Raw genomic sequence first — 25,084 nt, forward strand, 5'->3', positions numbered from 1 at the left:
GCTCGGGGCTGGCCAAGTGCCTTGCACCTCCTTAAGGTCGTCCCCGGGACGGGAGGGAGAGCGAGCGCGTGAGGCGGCCCGCTTGGCTGGTGGGGTTTAGGGGAATTGAATTCCCCCCCCCATCTCAATCTGGGGAGCGGCTCACAGGCGTGCCGGGGGGAGGGTGCAAACACCCCCAGGCCCCGTGCTGCAGGCAGGGAACTGACTGCTGCTGCTGCTGGGCTTCCTTGCAGCTCCCGCCCCGGCTCCTTCGCCTCCGCCCACCAAACTCCGCACGGCAACAACCAGGGGACGCTGCCGGGAGCGCACAGCCCCTGGGAAAGTGCAGAAGTCGGGGGGGGGGGGGGCTGCAATGGGGCTCCCCGGCAGCAGCAGGCAGCGCAGCTCGGCCGCCCCGGTGAGTATTCTGGATCCCGGCTGCCTGCTGCGGAGGTTTGGGGTTTCTCTTCTTTCCCACTGAATTTGGGGGGGGGGTGGCAGAGCTTGGCGGACTGGCCCCCGAAGCCCCCTCCCGCACTGGGTGGCAGTTTTGCCAGGACCGGGGACTGAAGGAGTCAGGTGTAGAAAGCAGTGGAAGTTTGGAGACACCCCCCCCCAACACCTGCAAGCTTTGCCGGGGTTTTGGGGGGTGCCGCACCAGGGATCCAGCGCCCGCAGCCCTTCCCTCCAGGTCGGGGGCAGACGCGGCTTAATTGCCCCTGGCTGCGAGCCCCCCCAGCTCTACTCCTCGCGGGCAGAGCGGACGGCCAGACCTTTGCGACTCCTGCGAGCCAGGCCCGCTCGCCCGTCGGGTGACCGGGCTAGAGAGGCCTGGGTTGCGGGGGTTTCACTCGAGGTGTGATTGCGGGGGGGGGGGGGGCCAAGAACGGGGGTCTTCCCCCCCCCCCCACCAGACCCCGGGTGGCTTGCTCCACCTTAAATGCTGCTGGCGTCCGGTCGGGAGGCACCGGCTCGTGTTGTGAGCAGCCCCCGGGGTGACCCCACCTCCTTGCTTCCGCTCCTGGCCACCGGCGTGTGAAAAAGTCCCTGCCCCCGGTGACCTTCACAGAAAGCAGGGCAGCCCCTCCCCGAAGCCCCAGGAGAGGCTCCGGGTTCGCATCCCGCTGTCACTCGGGGGCTTTCAGTTACTGCCCTGGCTCCTTTGCAACCGGAGACCCAGCCCCTGGCAGGGGAGAGCCCCTGGCAAGATCGTCCCGGCTTAGAAAGCAGAGGGGACCGGGGCACGTGACAATCAGTGAGCTCCTGGACACCCCCCCAAAAAAAACTTTCCCTATGGAGCGGAGTTTTACTCCTCTTTAAGCCAGAGAAGCTGTGTGGCAACAGGAGGTAAACCATGGCAAGTTTTTAAAGGCGCAGAGGACTCCGCATCAAGGTGTTTCGTGTAAACACAAACACCTGGGAGATAAGGATTTAAGAGGCCAAGCTCGGACCTGGAAAATCCCTAGACGCAGCGAGGAAGGAAGGTGGAGGGGAAGTCACTCACCATCCCTGAACACAGGCTGATGACTGCAGTGTGCTGGGGCTGGGTATTCACATGTCCTCTATAAAAACAGTGCTTAACGTCGCTGGCCTCCTGGGTGTAAAACTTGGTCTGGTTAACCCCCGGTTCTCCGAGGAGGCTGACCGTGAAAAGTGGCGCAATAAATCCAGAATGGGCCGTGAGGTTGAGTAGAAACTGCTCCCCAAAGGCGGAAAGCCTGTAGTGTGCCGAGGAGGAGAGGGCGTCGGTGGCCCAAGGGTCAGAGTTAATACTTCGTCTCTTTCTTTTGAAGTGTACGTGCGTGGGAAAGGGGGCTCCGAATTCGTTCACACGGGTGGGAGTGACGATCTCGAACTCGCGTAGTTTCTCCAACAGTTGAGCTGCAAAGAGTAACACAGGCACATGCCCTGTAAAGACTCGCTCTCTGTCAGGTCAGGCAGGGCATGGCTTTTTCACACACACTTATCCTGGATGAAAGCAACAAGGCCTGACTTTCGGGGGGGGGGGGGGGGGATATAGGTAGCCATACTTACAAACCCAATCAATGCATGGCAGGAGCACCTAGAGCCCAATCCTAGACCAGGACCCCCACGGAGGTAGGTGCTGTACAAACACACACCAAAAAACAGGACAGTCCCTGCCTCCAGCAGCATCAGAAAGAATCCTCTTCTATAAACCCACCAGGGTCTGCCAGTGCCAATTGCCCAAACCCTGCACCCTTCCTCCGCTTAAAATGGGCTTCTAACTTCAGGCTATTAGGAGCTTCAGAAAGGCTTCAGGAAAAAGAACAAGACCATGTCCAGCTGCTTCGGCACCTTCCCCGCCCCCCCCCCCCCGCCCCAGTGCACCGTGTTTTCACAGCCTGAGAAAGGCACACAACTTTGTAAAGTTCTTGTAACTGGCGACAAGCAAAGAGAAAATCAATGAAAGCGATACTGCAGGGTCGTAGAACCCCCCCCCCCTCCATTAAAATGAGATCTAAGAAACAGCCCAACGAACCGGAAACTTCCCCTGAATGAGCTCGGGGCGCCCAAAGCATCTTTCTTACCTTGTCTTGGATGCAGCCTCTGCTTCCTCGGTGCTGTGGTGGCTCCTTTGAAGGGGTCCTGCAGAAAGAGTGATCCTAATCCCAGCGCCCACAGCACTAGCTGCATGGTGGTGCCTTAGCAGAGAGCAGCCTTCCCCCTCCCCCCCCCCCCCTTTAATTCCACCCCCCACCCCCGCCCCGGCTCCTTCTCGGAGGAAGAAAAACTTCCGAGCGCTCCCCACCCCCCCCCAACTTCACTTTATTAGAAGTGGGAACCGCTCGCATCCGATTTGTTCACCCTGGGCTCTGCTGTGACCACAACGGCCAGCGGAGAGAAGATCAGCAGCAGCAGCAGGAGGAGGAATAATCGCGCACGGGGGATCGGACACACCAGCATAGTGCAGCGAGAGGGGCTCGGGAAGGAACAGGGAAGAGCCTGCTGCACTTTTGGTGGGCTGCTTTTTCCTCTCCCCCCCCCCCTTTCTAGCCGGTGCCCTCGGAGTTCTTGGGAACCAGCTCAGCAGACCGGAGGGGGGCGGTCTCCGGCAAAGCAAATGCCCAGAGCCCGCCCCTGTGAAAGGAGGGCTCCTCCCTGCTTTCTTCCCATGTCACTTTCTTCCCTTCCAAGGAAGCTTTTGATTCTGGTGTCCCAGGAGAAAAGACCCCTGTCCGATTCAGTACCTAGGCCAGGACTCCTTGCCCTGGGAGGAGGGAGAGAGATTTACAATAAACTCAACGCTGCAGCAAGAATCACACTGTGAACTAAACTCTACCACTGTACTTTGTTCCCTGTTGTGCACTCCCCCCCCCCCCCCCTTCTCAACTTAAAGCTGATCAGGAGAATCTAATGATTCCTTAAATCTTATTTGTTCTTCTACACCTAGTTACTTTAGATTTCTGAAAAATAGTTGCAGCTCTGAGAGGCTTGTATCAGTTCATCCCTCCATGGATTAATAGTTCATCTGAAAAAGAAACCCTGTATTAACTGCATTTGAAGGAGTGAGAATAAGCACCTCTCCCTTTAAAAGAAATAAAAACAGCAAAATGAAAGTGTCAACGACTAGTCCTTGTAAACAAACTCATTGCTTTACTTTTGTTTATTGAAAGCACAAGAATGTTAAAAATTCAATTAACTTACCACTTTTGATGCTGTTTGTTTTCTTGTACATTTCTCAGAGTTAGGATAATTGAAATCAGTGATGTGCCCCAGGTTTGTGTATAGTCCATTTAATTTCCAGCAGTGCCAAATATTACAGTGACTCTTTTTTAAATTCAAAATATTTCCATTGGTCTTAAAAATCTATACCCTTATATAAAAATCTAGTTTAAATTGAGCTCCAAATTTAAATTAAGGTGGTCCCTTTAATTTTTTTCCCCTGTTTTCAGGAAGGGGAAAGATACTGTCAGATTTAAAGGCTCCTAATCAAATGAAAGGCAAGTTACTTATGATCTCTCTAGCACTTTTAAACTACTTTACTCTCTGTGAACTTGGAGCAAAAGTCACCAGACTTTACATCATGAATGTGAAGACCAACAAATTGTCCCTTGCAAGGATATGCATGCTGTGTCTCTAAATCTGTCACCCAGTCCAGCTGGGGCTGGGAAATGTTCTAGGCAGGTCTACAGTGAAGAATGGTTTTAAGGATAATGACAAGTTTCAGAGTAGCAGCAGTGTTAGTCTGTATTCGCAAAAAGAAAAGGAGGACTTGTGGCACCTTAGAGACTAACCAATTTATTTGAGCATGAGCTTTCGTGAGCTACAGCTCACTTCATCAGATGCATTCAGTGGAAAAAAAAAATCCACTGAATGCATCCGATGAAGTGAGCTGTAGTCTCTAAGGCGCCACTTCTACTCCTTTTCTTTTTAGGGATAATGTTGTTGTTCTAATAAAGTTCCTTGTTCAGTGTTAGAAGACAGCGATTCTTTCTGCAGTTTGTTTCATTGTTGATGGCATAGCAGACGAGCAGAATGCAGACCTTTGTCAGAACAGCGTCACAGGAGTGTTTTCTTCATGAATTGAATTGCCTCAGTCTTGCATCCTTGCCTCATTTGCTCCTCTTTCTGTAAATTGCCTATACAACATGTATCTGGATGTACCCACAGTTAATTGATTGTGCATGTACAAACAAGTTAAAATAAACCCTCAGAATAGGAAAGAGATCAGACCATTCTGAAATAACTTCAAGTTGCTGGGCCCACTTGGCATTCCATGCAAACCCACGGTTTGTGCGTGTTCTCGCCTGGCTTTTAGCAAAAGTGGGTCACTGCAAGGAGGTGGAGTCCCCACACTGGACCACGCACTTGTGGAGGCCTGAAAAGTCACCCCGCCTGGGGCTGGGCTATGACCAAAAGGGAATCCGAAACAGCGCTACCTGGAGTCCCTGTCTGAGGCTTCCCTGTCCGCTCAATCAGTGAGTCAGCAAAACCTGCTTAACCCTTTCACAGCTAACCCAGTGGGGTGTGTCAGGAAAACACGGCCAGCCTGTTACAGTCACCATGTGAGTTTCCTGAATTCCCCCTGTGATTGCAGGAAACTGCCATGCCGGTGAGTGACAATATATTTTCTTGGTATTGTGTCAGGCTGAGAGAAATACTCTTGGCCAGCAGCTTGGGACAAAGGGAAGTGCTACCTGGGCAGGTAACAAAGGATATATCTTCACTGGATATTGCCCTTGGCTCTCACACCTGCCCTGATAGGGTGACCAGATGTCCCGATTTCATAGAGACAGTCCTGATTTTGGGGGCTTTGTCTTATATATGCTCCTATTACCCCCCATCCCCTGTCCTGATTTTTCACACTTGCTGTCTGGTCACCCTAGGCCCTGAGTTTATTGGTGCTTTCATCCCAAGTTAGCTGGCCCAGTTGGGGCTACAGGCTGAAACCTGGGCGTTGCTTTCACTTGGGCTAGAAACCTGCCCATGTTGCCGTGAGGATGTAGGCTGATAGCCCAGTTGGTGGTAGGATGTGAGAGAGACAAGGTGGGCGAGGTAATCACTCTCACTGGACCAGCTGCTGTTGGTGAAATAGAAGAGGTGCTTGGTGTAGCTCGAAAGGGGAGAGACCATAGCAGTGCCCTGCTGAGTACGGTTCTGTTAGTGCTTTAATCAGAGATTGCGTCGGTAGCCAGAATTATTTGTATTACAGCAGTGGTTCAAGACCCCTTGGGGCTAGGTGCTATAAAACACTGTTTCTCAATCTTTTTGATACCAGAGACCGGCTTGCTGTTTTCCTAAACTCTGTCAGGGAGATCTCAGGGACTGGCGTCAGTCCCTGGACCAGTTGTTGAGTAACACTGCTATACAACACGCAGTAAGAGAGAGTCCCTAGCTCAGAGTTTACAGTCTACATAAACAAGACACAGGGGTGCATGTGGGAAACTGGGGCATGGAGGCCCCCTAGGGTTTGTCTATACAGAAACTCAGTGCACGGCAAGCCAGCATGTGAATCTCCAGGGCACTAACTGGCTGTGTGGACCCTGCTACCATGCACTAAACTTTCTGTATTACTGTCAATAGTACGTCAAACCCTACTGCAGAACTAGCAGGGTCCACTCAGCCAGTTAGAGCATGACAAACTAGTGGCTGTAGATTCACACTATAGCTTGCTGTGTGTTAAGTCGCCACGCAGACAAGCCCTTAATGATTTGGCCCAAGTCATGCCATCCATGGCAGAGAGCTGGGAATAGAACTCACATTTCCTAAGTCCCGGTCCAGATTATTTAACAACACAACCATCCATCCTCTCAGCCTTAACCTATAGGAGGGACAGAAGCAGAGATGGTAGGATCTAGGCTTTGGAAATTAAGAGGAAAAGGTGAAGTCATATTGTCAGGGTTCTTTCCCCACTCTGAACTCTAGGGTACAGATGTGGGGACCTGCATGAAAGACCCCCTAAGCTTATTCTTACCACCTGAGGTTAAAAACTTCCCCAAGGTACAAACTTTGCCTTGTCCTTGAACGGTATGCTGCCGCCACCAAGCGTTTTAAACAAAGAACAGGGAAAGAGACCACTTGGAGACGTCTTTCCCCAAAATATCCCCCCAAACCCTACACCCCCTTTCCTGGGGAAGGCTTGATAAGTATCCTCACCAGTTGGTAGAGGTGAACACAGACCCAAACCCTTGGATCTTAAGAACAATGAAAAATCAATCAGGTTCTTAAAAGAAGAATTTTAATTAAAGAAAAGGTAAAATAATCACCTCTGTAAAAGCAGGATGGTAAATACCTTACAGGGTAATTAGATTCAAAACAGAGAATCCCTCTAGGCAAAACCTTAAGTTACAAAAAGACACAAAAACAGGAATATACATTCCCTCCAGCACAATTTATTTTACCAGCCATTAAGCAAACAAAAAAAAATCTAACGCATTTTCTAGCTAGATTACTTACTAACTTTACAGGAGTTGTAAGGCTGCATTCCTGATCTGTTTCCGGCAAAAGTATCACACAGACAGACAGAACCCTTTGTCTCCCCCACCCCAGATTTGAAAGTATCTTGTCCCCGCATTGGTCATTTTGGGTCAGGTGCCAGCAAGGTTACCTTAGATTCTTAACCCTTTACAGGTGAAAGGGTTTTGCCTCTGGCCAGGAGGGATTTTATAGCACTGTATACAGAAAGGTGGTTACCCTTCCCTTTATATTTATGACACATATATAAACAGATCCATAGACTTTTCAGGCCAGAAGGGACCATCATGATCATCAACTCTGACCTCCTGCACATTGCAGGCCAAAGAACCTCAGCCAACCACTCCTGAAACAGATATTAATAAGCCCCCACTTCCTGCAGAACCTGAGCAGGAGACAGGAAAACTGGAAAGAGGAATAAATAAGGGACCTGAAAAAAGGAGCTAAAAATCAATATTGTATCATACATTACTAAAGCAAATTATTTGCTCCCTTGGAGAATTTTATAATCCTTTATTTTATACTTTCAGTATTAGAAATTGTAGGATACAATTTCAAAGGGACAAAATTTTAACACACATTCTAGCAACAGTATTAAAAATCAGAGTCTTGCATTACTGCTGTTCTAATCCATTCCAGTCCCCTTCCTGTTCAAGGCAAGAAATGCGTCCCATGATGATAAATTATTTTGAATTAAATTTCAATGTTATTTGAAAAAGCAAAATAATTTAACACTAAAGTTCAAACAATACATGTTAATCATCCCATGATGATCTGTGTTCTGTGCTTAAGCCCTTATACAATCAGATGCAGAATGGTATTAAAGTTCATCTCTCATTCTGAGAGATGTGGTATTTGCCTATTTAAAATGTATTTTTATTGGCATTTTGGATAATGTACAAATAAGTCATATATGGTTCATCATTCTGAATAGTTTCTGCTGGTGACTGGGAAATACAGCAGGAAAATCTTAGTATAAGTGAATAGATATGCAACATCTGAAGGAACTAAGCCATCAATACAAACTCAGCAAAACACTTTCCTATCAGGGAGGATCTGTTACTACTTACAGCGTGCAAAGTCTCGACACCCAAAGGAATAACTAAAGGCCCAAACCTACACAAGCAAAACTCCTGTCAAAGTGACAGTGGGAATTTTGCCTACATAAAGATGGCCCAAAAAAATCAAACTGTAATTGCTTGATTTAGGGAGTGAAAGAGCACTTAATCACAACACACAGACAATACAGTATCTCAAGGAACAAAGGTATGTTTAAGTACAATACTCTCGGGGATACCAAACTTGCCTCTAGCTTTATAACTCTATTTTCACTATCTTTCCTGGGTCTTATCTTTCTATGTTGGGGTGACTGTGATCCTAAATCACTTTAATCTCTCTGTTCTTTGCTGTCCTGGTTGTCTGTATCAGCACTGTCTTCTTTTATCTGCCTCAACAGTTTGCTTGCCCAAACTCTTATCCCACAAGGTAAAATGTTTTCCTTTGATGGTAGATCCTTGGTGCCACAAGATAACCAATGGCAGCAGCCAGGTTTTTCCCTTCCTCTCGGGGCCAGATTTAAATCCAGGAATGGAAGGCTCTCATTCCCCTTAACCAGCTTACTTGTTTCATAGCAGATCTTAAATTCTCTCTATCGCATCTGTCCTCCAAAGTCTTAGCAAAGATATTGCCCCTGTTCTCCCTTTTCTCTGAATTCAGTAACTTCTCCCTCCAAAAATGGTTATCCCTCCAAAGAGTATTTTCAGTCATTGTGCCAGAGCCTTTATTTAAAATCCTACAGCATCTGAGGCTTTCCAACCTGGCCAGGAAGCTGAACACCTGCAGGTTCTTGGCATGCACTTAATTTTCAAGCTTCTCTTCATTTCTCTGCCAAGCAAAAGCTTTTGATGGTGCACTGGTTAAAGGATTTCAATTTGTGGTCTAACTCCTCTGCAGGAGCCATTCCAGCCTCTGCTTTCTCCATTCAATTCACTGTTCTCCAAACTTTCGCTCACATAATGGACTAACCTGTGCCCGGTGTGGTGCGCTGCCATGCTGGCTCAAGAAGGGCTATCAATCTAGGCACTTAGATGGCTCAAATCACTGTAGTTTCTGAGCAGCTCAGTCATTAATGGATTTTATCCTCAATACCTGCCTGAGGCTGGGAAGTATTAAACTCATTTTACAGATGGGGAACCGAGACACAGAAAGGTTAAATGACTTGCCCAAGGTCACACAGGAAGGCTGTAGCTGAGCTGGAAATCAAACCCATGTCTCCTGAACACTAGTCCAGAGCTTTAGTCTCTGTCCAGACCATTCTTCTTAGCAGCAAGAATTGTGCCTCTGGTAGCAGAAGCACACACCCCGAGTAAAGAAGGATGATGCAACCTACACAATGAGATAGCTGCATGGGCTGATGAAAGAGGGTGATAGGTTGGTTCTGTCCTTCTCCTAGTAGAGGCTATTTTACACCACCACCACCACCCCGGGGGACATGGAGGGAGCAGTCCCTGCTTTTCCTGGAACATGAGGGATCAGAAAGGAAGTTCCTCCGACACCCTCCCCCTTGCAAACAATCAGGAACAATCTGTGCCACCGTGTTTAATACCTCCAGGTTTTCCCTCAGCAGAAGCTTGTTTATCTCATGGAGCCTAAAGGATCGCTTGATACTAATAAGCTGGGGGTGAGAGTGGGACAGGCGGGATCAACCGTTATAAGCTTGATGCAGAAATTGGGTGAGGTTCTCTGGCCTGAATTCTGCTCTGAATTCTCTTCAGGCCCTTAACATCATTAATTTTGCAGGTCCAGTGCTGGCCCATCCCTCACTTTTGAAGGTTAGCTTTCAGGTACATTTTCAGTATTTTAATTATTTTGCTTATGCCTCCTTTAGTTGTGTTCCCAGAAAGTTTGTACTTAGTTTGACATAGCTGCTGTATCTTGCCATTACACTACAGAGCTCAGGAGTGGAAAGCACATACAGACTCTATTTTAATGCAGCCATGAAATGGGACAGAATTAAGGTTGCCGTGGGACACTTAATGCTGCATTTCCTGACTCTTGGGCAATTAAAACCTCAAACTAAACATTGCATTAATTTATAGTGTGTATTTAACATGCTGTAAATTGAGCAATCTGAACACATTTCTATCGATTTTTGATATTATGCACTGATCTGCATTCCAGGTGCCTTTGCAAAAAATACCGTCAAATTAAGAGTAAATATAGCAGATGTTCCTTATTTCCACACCAGAAGGCAACTTATGCATGCTGAAACTGCCCCAGTACAGAGTGTTTCCACCCCAGAGCAGTGGTTTTCAACATGTAGTCTGCAGATCCCGGGAGGGGGGTGGTCCACAGACTATGTCTAAGATTTCCAACGGGATCTGAACCTCCATTTGAAATTTTTTAGGAGTCCGGAAATGGAAAAAAGGTTGAAAACCACTGCCCTAGAGCCATGTGCTTTTACAGTATTACTTAACTGATGTTCAAATAAACTAATTCTCACAACAGTCCTGTGAGGCAGATATTACATGTATTATCATCGCCTTACAGATGGGGAAATTAAGTCAGTCAACTGACTTGCCCAAGGCCATGCAATAAAATGGTGCCATAACCCAGTCCTGTGATCATTCTACTGGAATACAGCACCCCACATTCACATCCATATGTAGCTTTGAACATACAAAGCAATGTCAGTGGCAAGTATGATGAAACCATTACATTTTTATTTGAGTGACATTTTCAGGCTTTTCCTGAATACTAGGCCTTTCCCAATGATTATAAAATGGAAACAGCTAGTCGGGTTTTGTTTTATTTGTAAATCAAAACCAAGATACAGCACACATGCAAAAAACTCTTCTTCCACAATCTAGCCTCTTTGTATGCCATACATGACTTGAAGAAGGGGGTCACATTTTACTCAATTGTGTTAAAATCTTCCTTCAGGAAATTTTCTGCCATGTTGTACTGCATACAGAGTGTTATTAAATCTGCACTGATTATAAAATGATCAGAAAACAACTAATGGCTAAATAAGGGTAAATGCTTTAGGCTCAATCCAGTTTCCACTGGAAAATCAGTAGCAGTGGGATCGAGCCCTTTGCGTGCCTTCCTGTTGATATTTTACGGCGTCATGGGAGTTTTATTAATATTCCCCTAGACAAGCGAATAGAACCTGGGTAATGAAATCCAACGTGGTCAGTGGCTTGAAAGAACCATCTCTCTCCAGGATGGTTGCATCCTCTAGAGTTCATCACAATCCAGCCGCATGTTTAAAAAGGCAGGCCAAGTAGCTAAGGACTTTGAGGGGAAAATTCGAACACGAGCTCCACCATGTCTAAGACCTACCGGAACTGCATAACTACCATGGCCTGAATGTATCTGCATCAAAGCCAGTTTCTGGCACAGGGCAACCTTGCAGAAGCACGTGGCACCCGCAGCCTGGAGCATCTTCTTGGTGGCCAAAGCAGTGGCAGTAAAGTACATTTCCTCTGTAAGGTCCTGGTTCAGGAAAACATTTATGCACGCGCTTAAGTCCCACCCTGTTCAGCAAGGCACTGTAAGCTTTCATCCCGTTGGCTTCAGTGGGACTTAAGCAGTTATGTAAGTGCTTTGCCTAAGAGGTACACTTGCTTGAAGCAGGGTTTAAGCTAGGAAGAAGAGGTGAGAGTAGCTGGAACCTCCTGGGAATTGGAGCCTTCTGGTGGGACAGTGAAACGGAGTGAGCTGGTACAGCCTCAGTGGTTCACACACTTCCTCTGACAGCAGCGCCGACCAGCAATAATTCTCCTAAGATTTGCTCCTCAAACTAAGTATGAGGAGCTACAGCTGGACACCTCCCTCATCCCCAGTAGCAACGGGCCAGTGTTCCTGAGATGGCGGGATGCAACTGGCAGGTGAGTGATGAGGGCAGGACTGTCTCAGTTAAGAAAAACAAAACCAGGAAAATTGCACAGGTGCAATGGAAGTTTTCTCTCTCCCTCTCCAGCTGCTTCTGTTCCCTCCTTCTTCTCATGTCTCCTATGCGCACACTGCTCCTGGGGAAGCAGCCGGGGCACTGAAGCTTGAACCAGCACCTCCCTGTGGAGCAGAGAGGGGTGGAGATAGAAATGGACAACACCCCCATCCTAAACCAGCCGTAACTTCTGGCTGCAGCCCCCCTGTAAAGCCTGTGGGACTGAGATCAGCAAGGAACCCCAACTGGCATTTTGGGGTCTGGGTTGAAAGTGGTGGAGAAGCACTTACACAGACTCACTTCACTAGCCCACAGTCTCAGGTGGAGTTTGCTGAGACATGTCAGTCTGTCTGTCTGAGTGAGTAGCCCAGAGAACCAGGGTCAAATATTGAAAGCATAATCTTCTTTTAGAGCAATAAAGTTACCAAATACTTGGCCATGAAAATAGGGTACCAGATGGCTTTGGAAGAATATTTAACAGAAGACCATTCAGTTGCCATGATTAAAAGGACCTAGGGAGTTTATATTTATAATGGTCTATTTCTTCTGAGGCAAAAATTTATCAGTATCGTCAGTTCTGATTAACCTAAACATGAGAGCTAGCAAGTAAACACACACCTTCAGGTGGTTTTCTAAAAATAAATGGCCAAAGAGGAGTTTTTCCTTCCCTTCTCCTAAGAGAGAATGGCTAGCATGATATTCCTCCTACAGTTTTATAATTACATACTGATACATGAAGCCTAACATGACAGTTTGCTGCAGGAGTCTGTTCAGGAAGCAGTTTGTTCCACAGATGAATTATTCATTGCATAAAGTAGTCCAGTAAAAGCTGTTTTATTCGGCACTTCACCAGCCGGAAAGCTCTATAATCCGGCATTTCTGATCTTCATTGAAATTCCGGTTTATAGTCCGGTTGGCGCAGGGCTGGCAGGGGGCTGGGGTATGGGAGGGGGTGCAGGGTATGGGGTTGGGGCGCGAGAGGGGGTGTGGGCTCTGGGAGGGAGTTTGGATGCAGGCGGGGGCTCGGGGCAATAAAGAGCTGCTTATAATCACTTTAATCCAGTAACTGGGACTTTACTTAAAAACAAACAAACAAAAAACAACACCTCAACATGCTGAGATTCTCGACAAAGTCCCAAGAGTTGGCCATGGTGAAGTGAAGGCAAAGGAAGCAATGATCTTTGCTTTTGAAAAATTAAAAAAAGAATAATCCAGAAGATGCCGGAGTGAAGATACCATAACTCTTGTAAATTACTCTGAAGTTAATAGATCAGTTGACTTACTGGACAAGGCTGATATAGTGTTGTTATTAATTATTTTAGTGCAGTATCACTGGGAACCCCAGTTGTGGGCCAGGACCATCATGATAGATGCTGTACAAACCCAGGAAAAAGTCTCTGTCCCAAACAGCTATCATGTAGCACTATTCTATATTCCCTGCGGAACGGGTATGCTGTCATCTGATGAAGGGTTACTTAGAACTAACCAGATGGTCATGCATTGCACTTATCAAGGCACAGAGAGCTTATATTTAATTACTACATTATTTCTATCTAAGACATTTCATAACACAGCAATGAGGGCCTGTTGTAAGAAGCAGCTCCCAGCCCACGGTCCCCTCTGCAATCCAAACTCCCAACTGGAGAAGGCTGACCTTGGTCCATGTAGCCACATCCCCCAACCATGCACAACTCTGGCAGCTGCTTCACACAGGTTGAAGAGTTGTGGCCAGCTACTGGGATCAGCTCACCTCTCCCTTAGGAGGTTACCTCAGAACATGCTCGGTGTTTGTACAATGCCAAGCACAGTGGGGTACAGGTCCAGGGCTCCTAGGCACAACTGCAATGCGAGTAACTTCATAAAGAAGCAGAGATTAAATAGCCAACAGCTCAATGCCGAACAGAGTTCAGCAAGAGAAAAGGTGACATTGGGATCGCTCTCTAATAAGGATCCTGGTCATCTTTTTTTTATTTAAATACCTCATTCCATTTTGTGAAGTATTCTGATCACCTAGAAGGCCATAAGAATATAATTTTAAACAACCCACTACCATACCTGCAGTTTAGAACAGCAGTGTCCAACCCGTGGCCCTCAAGGGCAACTGTGTTACGAATGTTTACATGAGATGACTGAAAAATGGGCTCCGGGAGCAGGATTAAAAAAAGGGGAAGTGTTTGAATCAGCCTCATTGCTACAGGGGTCACTGCTTCCCCACCTGCCTCCCACTGCAGCCGGGCCCTCCAAACAACTACTTTCCCTTCTCTGTTCCAGCAACTCACCTGAAGGCCACCTGGTGCATCACTGAGGACAGCAAGGGAGAGGAGCTCTGGCTCTTTCCTCCCTTGCTTCCCTGCCGGGCTGTGGGAGCTCCAGGGAGACCAACACTGGAACTCGACTGGCTCTGCCTGAGCTTAGAGAAATAGTTAAGGTATTGATTGCAACCCCTTGACCTTTGAAAAGACGTTTGGCCCTCGGGATGGACTCTGCTGCGTGAGACCATTAGCCATTGTTTATTCTGGATTATTCACCCTTTCTAAACATCGCCGAGCCATTAAAAAAAGCTGAGGCGTTATCATTTGCAACACAGTGGGCGGTATCAAGCTATTAAGGGAAGCATTGAATGATCTACTAGGATTTTTTTCAGGGAGAAAGGGTTGCCTATTAGCTCCTCTTTATGGTGCACAGGGAGCTCCAAGAGGCAGAGTGGACTGTCCAGTCGGAAGTTACACCAAGGCGTAGATGATTCCTGTATTTGCACAAGTCTTCCCCGTTGCGATCCCAGATATGTGCCATTGACAGCTGGTGTTAGAAGGACCATTTGACAAATCAAAAGCCATGCTCCGGATTGAGTCGTAGTGATCGTCTGTCTCCAGATCACTGTTCATGGAGCAGAATTATCAGGTTGATTGTCTTGTAGCAGATGATACCCGGTGAGAGCCCGGGTTGCAAACAGCTATCACTACAGCAAAGGCTGTGAAGGACAGAGCTTCTGGAATTTTTGTCACTGACACCATCCTCACTTCATTCTCCGACACCTTGTTTCCTGTACCTTCTACCCAGATGTTCCTTTAGAAAAACTAGCCTCCCTGCCCAGGAGCTCAAGGGCCGGGCTGGAGGGTCCCGTGGGCTGGATGTGGCCCCCAGGCCGTAGTTTGCCCACCTCTGCTCTAGGGGGACCTACGCTGTCGCTTTCATAGATCAGAGTAAACATTTCCTTCTGCTTCTATTAAAAACCATGTAAAGTACATGGATCTCTCTTTGATCCAATTGTACTTCTGCTTATTTTACAGCCTGCTAAAAACATGTAGTTTGCAGCCAGTACACCTGATCTGACAAAAATGATCTTCAGAGAGGGGGAAAAACATGCATATAAAAAACAGAAGGCATATCACAATCCTGTCATTAGTTACCCATCATCATTTGTTGCACAAATACTTTAAAAGTACCTAATTTTCCTTTTCAGCGGTAAGGTAGAAATGCTTTTTGACTAGTTACATGAAATACTAAATTTTCATCTGAGGCGAGTGTCCTTAATCAGCCTCACTTTACAGTGTAAAGTGTCTTCAGGACCACGCGGGTCGGGCTACCACTGCCATTTATTAACGCAGGGGCCTCTTGCTATGCTAAGTTCAATGCATCTGGTGGTCCCAGGTCCTGTGCTTGGGGACAGCAGCGACAAAACAGCCACACACAATTCAGCAAGCTTATTTGGCAGCTGCTGTTTAGGGATGGAGACTGGAGTCTACTTCAGTTATATGAAAAAAAAAAAAAAAGAGGTTCCCTTTGGTTTATGGCTGAGGTCAGTGGAAGGCCAGTGGGAGGAAGTTTGTATTGCAGCAATTTGTACCTTATCTTGTTTATAGATGTAAACAGAAGGTTTAAATTTCCGTTACTGAAGCCGTCCACACAGACAAAGGGTTCAGTGTAGAGGGAAGCAGAGAAAGATGGGTAGCAAATGTATATTCTTAAGCATATGTTGAGAAGTATAGTAAAAAGGTGTCATTTTTTTTGACAGGTTTCAGAGTAGCAGCCGTGTTAGTCTGTATCCGCAAAAAGAAAAGGAGGACTTGGGGCACCTTAGAGACTAACCAATTTATCTGAGCATGAGCTTTCGTGAGCTACAGCTCACTTCATCGGATGCATACCATGGAAACTGCACAGTTTCCGATGAAGCGAGCTGTAGCTCACGAAAGCTCACGCTCAGATAAATTGGTTAGTCTCTAAGGTGCCCCAAGTCCTCCTTTTCATTTTTTTTTTTTTTGCAGTACGTTAGGACACCATTGTAGTGAATCAAAAAGTAATCTCTCCTTAGCCTGCTATGCTCAGTCTGAGATCTCAGTAGTTCTCCAGGCATGGAAACTCTTAGCTCTCTATGGGCTTGATTCAAAGCCCACTGAGTCCTTCTGTTGCTTTTCAGTGATCTTTGGATCAGGCCTTGACTCCCACACTGGCGAACAGCCCGTGGCACTTAATGTCACCACACGAGCTCTTCGCATGCTTTCAGAGCTGGCACATGGACATTCTGCAGAAGCGTTGTCAATGTCTTTGAGTACATCAATCCCCTGCCAAGTCAATTCTGCATGCCCAAACTGTGGATAGGGGCCTCTCAGGAAGAGACTTTGGCCCACTGACTCAGCACAGCAACGATTTTATCTTCCCCACAATACAGCCATGAACCAGATTGTTCCGGACTCCCATAGATCTGTCATATGCTGAGCTCTTTTGGAGAATCTGACCACTTCTTTTGGCGCCTGATGAGTTCTTGAAATTCTGGCTGGAATGGCGGCTGGAATTCTTTGGAAAATCTGGCTGTTGGAGTCGACCAGTTCATATAACTGGATAACTGAATAAAATGTCAGCTTCAGAGACCAGTCGAAAGAGAATCTACAGCTTGTTTTGAAAGGGAACAAGAGCAAGAAATGCATGCGGTGTTTAAGACCTAGCAATACCATAAATGGTGCTGGAATTGGTTCTCCCACATCCTGTAGTTCACAAAAAGAAAAGGAGGACTTGTGGCACCTTAGAAACTAACCAATTTGTTTGAGCATAAGCTTTCATGAGCTACAGCTCACTGCGTCGGATCCGTGTAGCTCACGAAAGCTCATGCTCAAATAAATTGGTTAGTCTCTAAGGTGCCACAAGTACCCCTTTTCTTTTTGCGGATACAGACTAATACGGCTGCTACTCTGAATCCTTTAGTTCAGCAGCCTTGATGCATGGAAGATGTTCTCAAAGGCTTTCCCTTCCTTGGGAAGGTGTAAGGAATAGTTCGAAGCCATCTAATTCACATGCACACTGTACAGTCTGAAATACATCCCTGACTCATTCTTGCTGACATGGGACCCAACTGACATGCCTCCTAATGCTCCTGAAAAGGTGGGTGCTTACTCTTTTCCACCACTTCCCACATTTGTGCCAATTGGACCTCTCTCTTGTTTCTTTATTGCAGAATTCTAGTAGAACCACTGAGGAGGTATTTTGGAATTATGAGCTTATTAAAAAAAAAACCCTCTAAAAATACCCTACAGTTTTAGCAGCCCATACAGGCAAAAGTACCAGAGAAATTCACTTATTTATTCCTTCTTCCAAAATACTGATATAATTCAGTCCTGGAGACAAAACATCAAGGGCATAGATTAACAATGACTTCAGTCTAAAATTGGTTTAAGGAAGGAAAGCTAACAAAAAAATCACTAGTGATCACTTGTTTAAAACGTGATATTTAAACATACTTTTAATCCATCTAAATAGATGAAATATGAAAGCAAATTAATCCTTTCATGATGTTAGGAGTGTGTTTATGGTTAGGCTCTATAATAAGCACATTGGTAGAAAGTTTATTTTTAAAATCCCAGTGCTTTAAAATAATATATTGCTTTTCTCAAAATTAAAAAGCACACTACAAAATAGTTGTATTCAAACATTGTTATGGGTACTTTTCTTGAGCATACTGCTGCCCTTTAATGTTTGCATCTTTTATACTCATCGAATTATAACTAGTGAGACTGAACGACACTACTCACCACTTTTAGAAATTGAGCAGTCACACAACTCTTTGAGTAACAATGGGGAAAAAAAACATAGTAAATTGCGGTTTGTTTGTTATGGGGTTCCAGATGTGTTGTCAACATAGAAATGATCCCCAGTTCACAAGTAACTCATTTTGGCAACTCTCCTTGATACATCATTTTAAGTGCACTACATCAAACCCATCCCATGCATAGTCAAATAAGTTAGCAGAAGTTGATGCAAACAGCAGAAGACCTGATGGATTTGAAGGACCTGTACTTAGGATTGTTTGACTACCACAACACACCTCACAATATTTTATTGGGCTCACCAGTTTGGAGAATTACAGGCAGAACAATAATAATCTAACTGTGAATCTCTAATAAGATTGTTGCGTCTAAGGCAATTGTCCCACAAGTGGTCATAAGAGCTAAATGGAAGGAAGGTAAATGCACAAAAACTAGGAGAGAGATGCTATAGCAAGAATGCCATATAGTTACTGCCTTGGCAAGTTGCAAAGATAAAGTTAGATTTCAAGCAGAGCTTGGATGGTAGTTTGCCAACGTAACAGCTATGGTGTATGAGCAATGGGCTTAAATTGCAGCAAGGGAGGTTTAGGTTGGACTTTAGGAAAAACTTCCTAACGGTCAGGGTGGTTAAGCACTGGAATAAATTGCCTAGGGAGGTTGTGGAATCTCCATCACTGGAGACTTTTAAGAGCAGGTTAAATAGACACATGTCAGGGATGGTCTGGAAGATAATACTTAGTCCTGCCATGAGTGCAGGGGACTGGCCTAGATGACCTCTCGAGGTCATCTATGATTCTATGACATAACCATCCCTGAGGGGCAGTACCACACAAGGAACTAAAGGCATCTAAGCAAATCCATTTCTTGAGGGCACCCAGAATGCTTTTAGTGCAGACAAAAGTAACACACACTGATAATTAAACACACCAGGATCAGCAAAAATATGCCCCAGCTCTGCAACTGAACAGGTCTTCACAGAAGGAACTGAAATGAAGGGTAAGTGGCCATGTGATCAAAAAGGCATTGGCAACTAAGATTTATTTGCATCCGATGAAGTGAGCTGTAGCTCACGAAAGCTTATGCTCCCATAAATTATTTAGTCTCTAAGGTGCCACAAGTCCACCTTTTCTTTTTGCGGATACAGACTAACACGGCTGCTACTCTGAAACCTGTCATTAAGGAACTTAAGACCACCTTGGTCCTCAAGTATAGTTCAACTGGACCAGAGAATCAGTGCCTTGATCTTTAAAATCCTTGCGGTCTGAAACCGGTCTTAATACTGACATCCTCTGTTAAGTGCTTTGAGATCTATTGATGAAAAGCGACATACAAGAGCTAGTATTCGTATTATCATTACTGAGTAGTGTTAGTGATAGAAGTGGAAACATTCTTTTTCATGACACTATTTTAAATAAACGTTTCCAGCCCAGGTCTGTGCATTCAGGAGTTTCAGACAGTACTAATCAATACAAATCAGTTTTTGGGTTTGACCGTTTAAGTTCTGCTCATCCTGACTTAAAACCACACTTTCCCGGTTGTCTGTTTCAAACCTTTCAGAAATTCTCTGCTTGATAGATTTGACCAGCCCTCCTATGCAAACTCCAGGAAGAAGTTTTGACACTAAGAACCATGCATGTGTACATGAAGGATTATCTCCTTTTGCCTAAAGGCTTTTGGAAGGTGTTTATCTGAGGCTCATTTGCCCCATGCAGAGGCAGAATGACATCACACTCAAAGACTGCTTAAATTGGTCTACTCATGTTTCTCTGTGTGATTAAAGACTGCAGAATCCCATTAAGAGGGTTTAAAATGTTTATTAATATGATTTTTAAACTATTCCCCCTCCACCCCCACCCCCCGCATGGCTGTAGATACTAATTACCTATATTTGATTGCACTCTTGGCCAAAAGAAGGCTATTGAAACATTAATTCAAAGGCAGGAGAGGGAATATTTTCTAGAATTTAAAAAAATGTCAAAAACATTTTAAGTTTTGATGAAGTCAACCATTCTGATATCTGAATATCTATTAATCAGAAAAAAACCCTTCACTGACTAGGTTGTTACTTTCTGTAATGGATTTACTAGAGGAAAAATGGAGCCATGTATTATTTGGATGTAGACTGTAGGGAGCATAATCATGAGATCAGCTCAAAAACCAATCCAAGCGGTCCTTGGCAAGCGTAGGGACAAAGTGTTTGGTTTGCATTGTTTAACAGGCCACAGTACTGCACAAATCCCAAATGATGTGCACAGACAGTGATCTTTTAAAAGGACACAGGAAATTAGGGCTGTTGTCGAGTTAATAAAAATGAGAAGAGAAGAGGATTGAGAGGCAGGCCAGAGAGAGGGCTCAGTTTCCTGCCCCAGTTGCAATTTATTAGGGGGACCCAATTGGCATCATGCGTAGCTTGTGAACATCTATTCATTTGCAGGAGTTCTATTTTAATTGGTTGGTGATTGCAGGTTCCCTCCCCTTCCTTAGTTCAAAACTGGGGGGAGTCAAGCTGACTTGTACTTTCAGCTCTTAGAGAAGCCTTGAGAACTGGAACAGAGAAGCAGTCCAAACGCAAACACTGGCTACAGTAGACCTATCTATAAATAGTTTAGAAGAACAGCATGAACAGTAGAAGCAGGGGATTTTCTTTTTTTTTCCCCCCCTCTAAGTTTTGCTGCCTCTGTGTGCATGGTGTTTAGGTTTGCTTTGTTACACACCAGCAGGCCTTGTGTTATAAAAGAGTAAAATCCAAATACAAGATTCAGCGAAGAACTTGCATCTGCTGAGGTTCCGTTGCAATCACCGGTTAAGCTCTTTGCTGAATTGGGGCCATTCTGTGTCTGAACTCACCAGCTGCAATTGCCATTTTAGAAGCCAGTCCTACAAAGATTCGCGACTAATCCTCTCTCACACTTGTAGTCCCATGATGTCACCAGAGCCAGACAGGACCATGGAAGGGGAATCAAGGATGCAGCATCGCCAACTCCAAGTGTTCATGAGTTAGCCCCCCAGAAACCAAGACAGTGCCATTAAAATCATGTGATTTACAAAATAATGTTGGATTCTTTTCATTTGCCTTTGGGATTTTGAGTCTTTAGGGTTCATGGATTCAAGCTTTTCATAATTGTGAGGACCAGAAACTTCTCTAACAAAATGCAGGCTGAGATTCTCGTATGACCTGGCTGGAAGAAACCATAAAATCACTGATAAAGTTTGCAGATGACACAAATTGGGAAAGTGGTAAAGAATGAAGATGATGGGTCACCGATTCAGAGCAATCTGGATTGCTTCATTAACTGGGCGCAAGCAAACAATAGGCTTTTTAACACGGTGAAATGTAATTGCATACATTTAGGCATAAAGAATGTAGGCCATACTTACTGGATGGGGGCCTAGCCTGAGGAGCAATGACTCTGAAAAAGATTTGGGGGTTGTAGTGGATAATCAGCTGAACATGATCTCCCAGTGTGACTCTGTGGCCAAAAAAGTTAATGCAATCCTGGGAAGCATAAATAGGGGAATCTCGAGTAGGAGTAGACAGGTTATTTTACCTCTGTATATGGCACTGTTGCAACCAGTGCTGTTGTCCACAAGTCAAGAAGGATTTTTGATACATTGGAGAGGGTTCAGAGAGGAGCCATGACCATGTTTAAAAGGTTAAAAAAGCATTCCTTACAGGGATAGACTTAAGGAGATTAATTGATTTAGCTTCAAGAGCTAGTTAAGGGGCAACTTGATTACAGTCAATAAGTACCTACCTGGGGAACAAATATTTAATAATGGGCTCTTCAATCTAGCAAAGAAGGGTAGCGCCTAATTAAGGCTGCGATTCTGTCACTGAGGTCATGGAAGTCACAGACTCTGTGACTTTCCGCAACCTCCGTGACTTTTGCAGCTGCAGTGGCTGGTGCGGCTGACCCCAGGGCCGCCAGAGCAGCTGGTCCTGGGGCCAGTCACACCAGGAGCTGCTAGAGTGGCCCCGGGGCAAGCCGCACCGGACACTGGTCAGGTGGTCCTGGGGTGGATGGCCCCAGGGAGTGCCTGAATGGTGGTCCCAGGGGCAGCTCCAGGGAGCACCTGAGCAGCCGTTCAGGGTGCTGCCCCGGGGCCAGCTGTAGTGGCCGATGCTCGGGTGGCTGGCACAGGGAAAGCACCCAAGCTGTGGTCCTGGAGTGCCTGGCCCCAGGAAGAGCCTGAGCAGCGGTCCCCAGGGCCTTGGAGCAGGGGTGACGGGGGGCAGTCAGCCACCATGGTCAGTGCAGGGACTAGCCATTAGCCCCCGGGTCCCCACAGCAGCAGCTCGTGGGGCCCCAGGCGCTGCTAAGTTTTAGTCAGGGGTATTTATATAGTAAAAGTCATGGACAGGTCACAGGCCGTGAATTTTTGTTTATTGCCCATGACCTGTCCATGACTTTTACTAAAAATACCCATGACTAAATCTTTGCCTTACGCGTGATCCAATGGCTGCAAGTTGAAGCTAGACAAATTCGGACTGGAAATATGGGATATATTTTTAACAGGGAGATTAATTAACCATTGAAACAATTCACTAAGGGTCATGGTAGATTGTCCATGTTTGACTTTTTTTAAATCAAGATTGAATGTTTTTCTAAAAGATCTGCTCTAGGAATTATTTTGGGGGATTTCTATGGTCTGTGTTATACAGGAGGGCAGAGTAGATGATCTAAGGTCCCATCTGGCCTTAGAATTTGTGAATCATACAGTCACATGACTCCAAGAGCTGGGGCTTTAAAAAAAACTGGAAATATAATGGAACTTGCAAAAAAATCATGACAATGGGGAACACTGGGGCTGGTGTTCTAGCTAGCAGGTTCTATATGACATAGGGAGCTATATAGCTACATAGAGCTAAGGTTGTCCCTTTCCCCCAATCCCAAGTTAACACTATTGTCTTGTTTTTAGATGCCTTTTAAAGAATGAATTAACTTCTTTTTAAAAATCTAGGTTAAAGTGCAACACTAACGTTAAAAATAATACAAGGTAGAGAGAGACTCATCAAATGAAAAGGGTTTAGATTCTCACACATCCTTCAGACCTCCTTTAAACACTCTAATGTGCGATCAAAAATATACCCAACTGAGTAAATTCATTTTCTTAAGAGAACCTTAGCCTTTCTCATTTCCTGACTTTTGTCTTTCAGTTGATAACCTTAACATTGCATCGACATCGGATTGAGGGTTTGTGTTGTTTTAAGAGAGGCATCACAAGGAAAACTAGCCATGGCCTTTCTTCAATCTGTACCTCCTCCCCTGCCCCCAAATAAAATCTGGCAACACTAGATTTTTTCACCATCATGTGACATTTAAATTACATTTCTCCTATGAGGAAATCTGTGGTCAGCTCTAGAATATTGCCAGAGCTGGTAGAAATTTTTTCAGATTTTGATTGGTCTATTAGCTTTTTCTTCAAAAATTTGAATTTCAGCAACGAAATTGAACGTTTTACTCAAATATTGTAGAGCTAGTTGAAATTTTTCAAAATTCAAAAGTCAGGAAACATTTTCAAAAATTTTCATTTTTACTGGTTTTTCAAACAGTTCTGTTATTTATGCCTTAAATTCATCCCTGTTCTACTGCTAATCAGCCTGCCCATCCTACCCCCATTCCACATACACACCATATTTTATTTAGATTCCTGTTGCATTTCAGATCATAGAATCATAGAAGATTAGGGTTAGAAGAGGTCATTTAGTCCAAACCCCTGCTCAAAGCAGGACCAACACCAACTAAATCATCCCTGCCAGGGCTTTGTCAAGCTGGGCCTTAAAAAACTCTAAAGACGGAGATTCCACCACCTCCCTAGGTAACGCATTCCAGAGTTTCACCACCCTCCTAGTGAAATAGTGTTTCCTAATATCCAACCGAGACCTCCCCCACTGCAACTTGAGACCATTGCTCCTTGTTCTGTCATCTGCCACCACTGAGAACAGCTGAGCTCCTTCCTCTTTGGAACCCCCCTTCAGGTAGTTGAAGGCTGCTATCAAATCCCCCCTCACTCTTCTCTTCTGCAGACTAAATAACCCCAGTTCCCTCAGCCTCTCCTCGTAAGTCATGTGCCCCCACCCGATCATTTTTGTTGCCCTCCGCTGCACTTTCTCCAATTTGTCCACATCCTTTCTGTAGTGCGGGGCCCAAAACTGGACACAATACTCCAGATGTGGCCTCACCAGTGCTGAATAGAGGGGAATAATCATTTCCCTCGATCTGCTGGCTATGCTCCTCCTAATGCAGCCCAGTATGCTGTTGGTCTTCTTGGCAACAAGGGCACACTGCTGACTCGTATCCAGCTTCTCATCCACTGTAATCCCCAGGTCCCCTTCTGCAGAACTGCTGCCAAGCCAGTCGGTCCCCAGCCAGTAGCGGTGCCCCTGGGATTCTTCCGTCCATTCTGTGTGGCATAAGAGGAGAGCACACCTGAGTTCTGGCTTGGTTTCACATACTACCAGTCCCATTCTACATTAGCTGAACATCCGCCTGAGTTTCCCTCAGATCAACAAACCTCACAGGCTCTTCTCACCCTCACCCTAATCGCTCCACATGTGCCATAGGGTTATTTGAGAGTGTCTGGCAATAAAGGTAACCTGCAAAGAAAGAAAAAAAATGGTGCTCGTGTTTTTTGGCACATCAAGACAGAGAATTCACCTCCCCCCCCCCCCTTTTTTTGCAGGTCACTTTTAAGAAGGGGTGAGTTTTACCTCATCTGTCATTCTGGGTTGCCTTTATCTTTTTTCTCAGGCTAATGATACTGTGCCCCTGCTGTCTCATCTGTTTGGTACCGTGGAAGTTGTATTTATAGTCCAGTCACTATAGTACTATTTGTCCTCCAGTCCAGCGGGGGTGACCGGAGAACTCCGATCCCCTGGCACAAATGGCTAGTAAGAGACAGTCCCTCTCCTTAAGAGACTGACAAGACCGATAAAGGGTGGGAGGGGAAACAGGCCCAGAGAAGGGAAGTGATTGTGCCAAAGTCGCACAGCAGCTCAGTGGGGGAGTCAGGACTGGAACCCAAAACTCCTGACGCCCAGTCCATGCTGACTCTCAAGCATGTGAATCACGATAGGAGGAGGTTAACTCCATCCCCAAATTACTCTCCTTCCCGCTGGAGATAGTACTTCCGGCCCTCTTCGCTGGCCAGTGAATGAGAACCTGGGAATGCAGTGCGG

At 45.7% G+C, this 25,084-nt stretch overlaps 1 protein-coding gene and 1 long non-coding RNA gene across 7 annotated transcripts in view; one reads left to right on the forward strand and one right to left on the reverse strand.

The window, feature by feature from the left end:
* The window catches only part of ADAMTS9 (ADAM metallopeptidase with thrombospondin type 1 motif 9), a 135,655-nt gene extending 132,676 nt beyond the window's left edge, over positions 1–2,979 (reverse strand). For all 6 annotated transcript variants that reach the window (XM_073351003.1, XM_073351002.1, XM_073351004.1 and 3 more), the window contains exons 1-3: positions 2,806–2,979; positions 2,529–2,586; positions 1,484–1,860 (exon numbers count right to left, since the gene is read on the reverse strand). In XM_073351003.1, coding sequence (XP_073207104.1) covers positions 1,484–1,860; positions 2,529–2,586; positions 2,806–2,904 — 534 coding nt within the window. In that variant the 5' untranslated portion in view covers positions 2,905–2,979. The remainder of the gene's footprint in view (positions 1–1,483; positions 1,861–2,528; positions 2,587–2,805) is intronic.
* LOC140914058 (uncharacterized) lies at positions 333–20,906 on the forward strand. The gene is made up of 3 exons (XR_012159751.1): positions 333–397; positions 14,138–14,294; positions 20,821–20,906. It is a non-coding gene; the product is annotated as an uncharacterized lncRNA (long non-coding RNA).
* The last annotated feature ends 4,178 nt before the right edge of the window (positions 20,907–25,084 follow it).

This window comes from Lepidochelys kempii, chromosome 7 (assembly GCF_965140265.1).
Source record: "Lepidochelys kempii isolate rLepKem1 chromosome 7, rLepKem1.hap2, whole genome shotgun sequence".
Classification (NCBI taxonomy): Eukaryota; Metazoa; Chordata; order Testudines; family Cheloniidae; genus Lepidochelys; species Lepidochelys kempii.